This window comes from Rhagoletis pomonella, unplaced genomic scaffold, assembly GCF_013731165.1.
Source record: "Rhagoletis pomonella isolate Grant_MI unplaced genomic scaffold, Rhpom_1.0 Rhpom_scaffold_00013, whole genome shotgun sequence".
NCBI classification, from domain to species: Eukaryota; Metazoa; Arthropoda; class Insecta; order Diptera; family Tephritidae; genus Rhagoletis; species Rhagoletis pomonella.
In genome coordinates, this window is record NW_023458567.1 from 22,685,588 (window position 1) to 22,691,429 (window position 5,842).

At 34.1% G+C, this 5,842-nt stretch overlaps 1 protein-coding gene across 1 annotated transcript; it reads left to right on the plus strand.

Moving 5' to 3' along the window:
* Positions 1 to 3,473: 3,473 nt before the first annotated feature.
* Positions 3,474 to 5,809, plus strand: LOC118748999 (general odorant-binding protein 19d-like). The gene is made up of 5 exons (XM_036483779.1): positions 3,474 to 3,550; positions 3,609 to 3,731; positions 3,791 to 3,882; positions 5,252 to 5,385; positions 5,446 to 5,809. Exons 1-5 carry the CDS (start codon positions 3,499 to 3,501, stop codon positions 5,516 to 5,518), a joined length of 474 nt encoding a protein of 157 aa, XP_036339672.1. The 5' UTR covers positions 3,474 to 3,498; the 3' UTR covers positions 5,519 to 5,809.
* Positions 5,810 to 5,842: the final 33 nt, after the last annotated feature.

A 5,842-nucleotide genomic window follows, 5' to 3' on the forward strand; every position in this document is an offset into this window, starting at 1 on the left:
TGAATGCAGATCCTACTGATTCAATCATTTTACAGCTCTGGTATGTATCTACCTGAAGTTTCCAGCTCATGTGACTTACGGTCACGAAGTTAGAGCTGATTAAATAATTCACGCCTATGGGAGGTGCCACGCCCCCTTTTCCAATACCGCCCATATTTTCGCATGAGTATGGAATTAATTTTATTTATCTCGACAGCATGTTCCAATGCTCTATCATAAATATTTCAAGAGATATACAACATGAAAATTTTATATAGTATAGCACATGCCACGCCCTCTTTTCCACTACTGTCCATTTTTCTCTATACCTATAACCTTCCCTGGGTAAAAGCAAATAAGTGTGCAAAGTTTCGTGCGATTCCGTGCCGCGTTTCAGAAGTTATAAGGTAAAAAACAAACAAATAGACATTCACATTTATATATACATATAGATAGATTAATAATAAGGTGCGAGTTTCAATAGGCTAAGAATTCGCGTTCCATACAAACCAAATTGTCGCACACAGGTTGCATTCCAAAACGTCAAAATACAAAGCATCAGTGTCTTTTATTTCTAAACCTTAGTAGATTGTAATTCCAAATGTACGCAACCACGGTTAGATGGTAGTTTTCAACTAGGTTGGGCAAATAAGACTTTTTCTTCTAGTGCGATTTAGTATTAAAAGAGACTGATGCTTTGTATTTTGATGTTTTGGAATGCACCGACAGTAGTTTTGCATGACGCAGTCAGCAAAAAAAAAAAATTTTCAAAAATCAAAGCTATTTTGAAGACACTTTAAACTACATAGAATATTGTTGTTACGCAAATTTTTTGGATTTGTCTAATGTACAAGGTGAGAAATTTGGATTTCCATGGCTTTTGTTAAGGCAGTTCGGCATTCGCCCAAAATTTGGTGGAAATCGTACCCCAATCGGGTGAATGAATAAATATTTTTCTTTATCCCAATCATGACTAGACTGCGGATGTTTATGCATAAGACGAAGCCTTAAAATATGTACTCCATATCTATACACAAAATGTATACAAATTTATTTACTTTGCTTATAGTTAAGTGTACTTTCCCAGTAGAACTTGGGAGCATCGTACGATTGCTCGGTGAGTACTCCCTTGGGAGTATACGAATACTCCCCATTGCTCCCTATGCTTCTATGTATAAGCATGTAATATTGTATACTCCCTTTAACATTGGATGTCCTAGGAGGGGGAGTAATCCCTTTTACCTTCTAAACGAGCAATCGGGGAGCACACACAGAATTATCATCCCACAAACCTTCTAATGGAGCAATACGGGAGTACTCCCATAGTTACCTCCCAGAAACCTCCCAAAAAGACAACAAGGGAGGGCACATAGAAAACATCCCATATTCCTCCCGAACGAGCAATAAGGGAGTGCTCCCATTAGAGGCATCCCGAAAGCCTCCTATAGGAGTAATAAGAGAGCAATGATAACGAACATTTTAAATTAGCCAAATAGATTTTGCTATTTATTAAATTTTTTATTTAACTTTTTAATCACGTGCATTTGTGCAATTTTACAAGATCTTAACAGATATAAGTACGAGATCAGATAAAACATAAATGATACATCTTACATAATTGCTTAATATTAGAATTATATTGCAAAGAAATCATATGAAAGTATAACATAATAATAACAAAACGGTAAGATAAGATTTGAATTATATGCATCTATATGCACATATAAGTATGTACTCGTATATGATTTCCTGGGTGTCAAGGATGCTTGCCTGTTCAGGAATCCACCAAGCGGGGAAATTATGAAGGTGACTTTGCTTATCTGATATCTTTGTCATCCATGCGATGTTTAAACCCGGGGGTCACACTTAAATGCAAACACTAATTTGCGCAATCTGAAAAGTATTTAACGGTATATTTATAAGTAAGACAATACTTAATATATTTAAACAAAAGTTGAGGTACATACCAACAGACTTTTATTAAAATCTGTGTGCTATCCAAATTAGATTATTGTGTCCTCCTTATGCGTCTATAAGAAACATTTTCTGTTGTTTTTTTTCTATGATAAATTTTTCCGGAAACACAAAATTTCTTTTAAACGAGGTGGGTATTGCTCTCCTATCAATCAAAAAGAATACTCTTGGATTTCTCGCTTAGGAGACATCACTTTTTAATCCTAAACGAGTAATAACGGAGTACAAAACCGACAAATCTCGCTTATTGCTCCCAAATCATGCCTCAGGGAGCATTCTTTAATTGCTCGCTTAGGAGATCTCTCATTACGCTCTTAAGCAAGCAATACAGGAGGACAAAACCGACAAATCTCGTTTATTGGTCCCAAATCATACCTCAGGGAGTATTATTTCGTCGCTCGCTTAGGAGATCTCCTATATGATTCCTAAACGAGTAATAAAGGAGTACAAAACCGACAAATCTCCCTTGTTGCTCAGAAATCAGGTTAAGGGGACTACTCTTTTATTCCTCACATAGGGAGATCTCCCTTCAAGTTCTATTGGGTGTATACATTTTTCAATAGAAGTTCGCTGTGTTGTACCAATTGTGTGATTACAATAAAAATTTTAGTCTCGATTTTTTTTTGTTTTGTACCTATAGCCCAGTATAAAAAATACACACATCTGTACAAATGTTCTTTAAAAATGCTTTTATTTTTAAACGGAGATACTTCGAAATGGAATTTTTCGCAGTATTATACAGTTTTTTTGTCCTATAAAGGGTACGAGCATTAGATAAATGTATATAAATACGAGTATGACGTATGAATAACATTATTTCCTGCTCTGATTTCATTCACACATTTCTGTGTTTTTCCGTTGATTTTCCTCGTTAGGTGCTTCATTTTTTTGTAAAACAACGGGCATTTTTAAAACACGAAAAAACGAAAACTGGTCTATATGAATAACGATCGCTTAAAATCGATCTCAAATTTTGTACTTGCGCTGTAGAAATTTTAGGTCTATATTATGTAGTTTGACTATTGTCAATTAAATCTAATTCTTTGTATTGCATGCGCTCCACTTTTTTTGTTTTCAATCTCATAAATTGTTTATAATGACTTTAGCTAAAATTTCAAAATCAAAAGTTATCAAAACAAATTCTATGGGACTGAGTCCATTTATAAAAACGTGGTATATTAAAAAGTTTTAATTTTTAATTTTAATTTATTTAATTTTTTTCATTCCTAAGCAAAAATGCTTCACGCATCATATTTCAGTAAAGTCGGATCATTTTTAGTACTCTTTGCCGCATCTTATATGGGACCACCCTAATATATAATGTATGTAAGTATCTACATGAGCACATAGATTTACGTTTCGCTATCTAAATAATTTTTCCCATACAAAACCTATTGTACTCGCATCTCAGAATAAATGAATTTCACAGGTTTTAAACGAAAATTCTATTCTAATTATTTAGATAAGTAAAATTGGAAGTGAAACGTGTTTTAATTTTCAGTTGAAGTTCGATTGCTATTCATAAACCTTGTACGAATCTGCGGAATGAGAGTTCTTAGTGTTCTTACGATTTGCTTAGCAATATCATTGCTGCCAGGTGGGGGCTTAAAAAAGGTGATCTCATATTTTTCATTAATTTGCTCTCAAATTAACAGTTTCGATGCTGGCTGACCCTCCACCACCACCACATTATGACTCGCTACGCACCATGGCAGAGGCTGCAGTTGAGGATTGCTATGAGGATGCGGATCAGAGTGTTAAAGTAGAAATAACCGATGGTCTGTATACTACAATATATTTTATGATGTATGCCAAAAACATTTACGGCCCATTGCAGAGGGCTTCGATGAGCTATTAAGGGGTTCACGTGATAATTTATTGCGTAATACGAAATGTTTGCGTTACTGTATTATGAGAAAAAATGGATTGGTAAGTTTATATAGTTGGGAAAATACGCACATATACATATGTATATGTATGTAGATATGTACGTTCCATAAGCATAGCACAAATGCACTTTAATGGCGTTTTAATTTCTACAAAAAATGTTACTTTTTAAATCACGATTAGGTACTTTATATAAGATCTAAATGGCTTATCTTACTGCAAATTATGTAAGAAGCATCTCAGTAACAACATCCGAAACAAATAGGCACAACTGGTCAAACTTTCATATAAATAAGAGGCTTAATTCAAGCGTCAGCCTTGACCGGATGTCATAAACAGACAGAAAGATTCAATATGCGAGAAGGATACGAAGCACAGTGTCGCGACTCCATATAATCTGCGGCCAAAAATAGTAATCGTGCTCCGGTTCCGCTGAATTTTTTGTAATACTATAATAATAATGTGAAAAGAAGAAATTTTTCAATATGTTGAAAATTAAGTAGCTTTCGCGCCCTCCACACTAGTGGGCGGCAATACTAAATGTACTTCGATTTTGATACAATTTTATAGGTAGCTTTATATTATACATATATCAAAAAAAGTCAAAATGATCGGTTTACTACCACGTTCAAAATACACATAAAAATTACGCAATCGGTTAGACCGAGTAAAATATACATTTAATTTAATTTTGAAAAAATTTCATATGCAATGGTAATGTACTGTCTACATTATATATTTTAAGGACTCACTAAAAAATAGAAAAAAAACTATGAAGCGAACCTCAGCGAACATTCTCATTAGTCTTGATTTGAAGTTAACATAACTTGAAACAAACTCTAAAAAATCGCTGATATGTTCGGATAGGTTTTTTAACTGTCTTCTAAAGTTTTAACGCACACACAAAATTCACCTAGTTTTTGACAATTTCACGAAGTAACGGTACCCTCCCCCGATTATTGAATTAGTTAATAATCAGGGTTTATGTGCATGAGCGTAGCCAGGTAGGGGCAGGGGGGTGCTCGAGCACCCCCTCCTAACTTTCAAATTTTTCTTATATATATATATAAAATAGTACCCTGAAATGCCAACTTAATAGGGTCGAGCCCCCCCTAAATTTCATTCTGGCTACGCCGATGTTTATGTGTATTAAAAACTACTATACTTTATTATAAAACAACTTCAAACAGTTTAAATCCCACATTAATTAAAAAATTACTACAAAACGGAGGCGTTTGGTTTCAAGTTTGGATTCGTAAGTCTATTAATTCGGGTTTTAGGGCAATTCAAGGGCAGCTTATTTAATGCGCTTATAGTTACGCAGTACATATTTATATTTTATGAGCTTCTTAGTCCTAATTGATTTTTGTATCGCGCTAAAAGAACATACATATTTCTAAATGGTTTTCAGATCAATGCTGGGAATTCTATTGATGAAGATAGAGTCGTAGAAATTTTTGAAATTATCCATCCTCAAATTGAGAAGGAAAAGCTGATAAAAGTTCTCCAAAAGTGCTCCGATGAAACTGAAAAGCAAATCGATAAGTAAGTAGTTAGTAACTATACAAAATTCAAATTTAAATACTCACTTTCTTTACGCTGCAGTTGCGAGCGTGCCTTTGCTGCGGCGACGTGCGTCCTTGGCGAGTTGAAGGGACAAGGTGTTACTGATATTTAATTAAATACTGCTATGTTAATACAAGTCTTGCAAAACCCTCGCACGGTATACGGATTGTACGTTTTGCATAGGTAAACCGGTTCCACCGTGCAATGCGTGCACCGTACAAGGCTTTTGCAAGACCTAGAGAATACCCGAAATTAATATAAACATTTTATAAGTATCACTTCATTAAAGTGTAATTGAATTTCTCTACAGTTTTAAATTAAATAAATCAAAAAATTAATTTTTTATTATCTAAAAATTGCAGCTTTAATAAATTGACTTTATCAAATAGAATTTGTGTTTGCTACACTAAAAAATACTTAATAAATTTCAAATAGT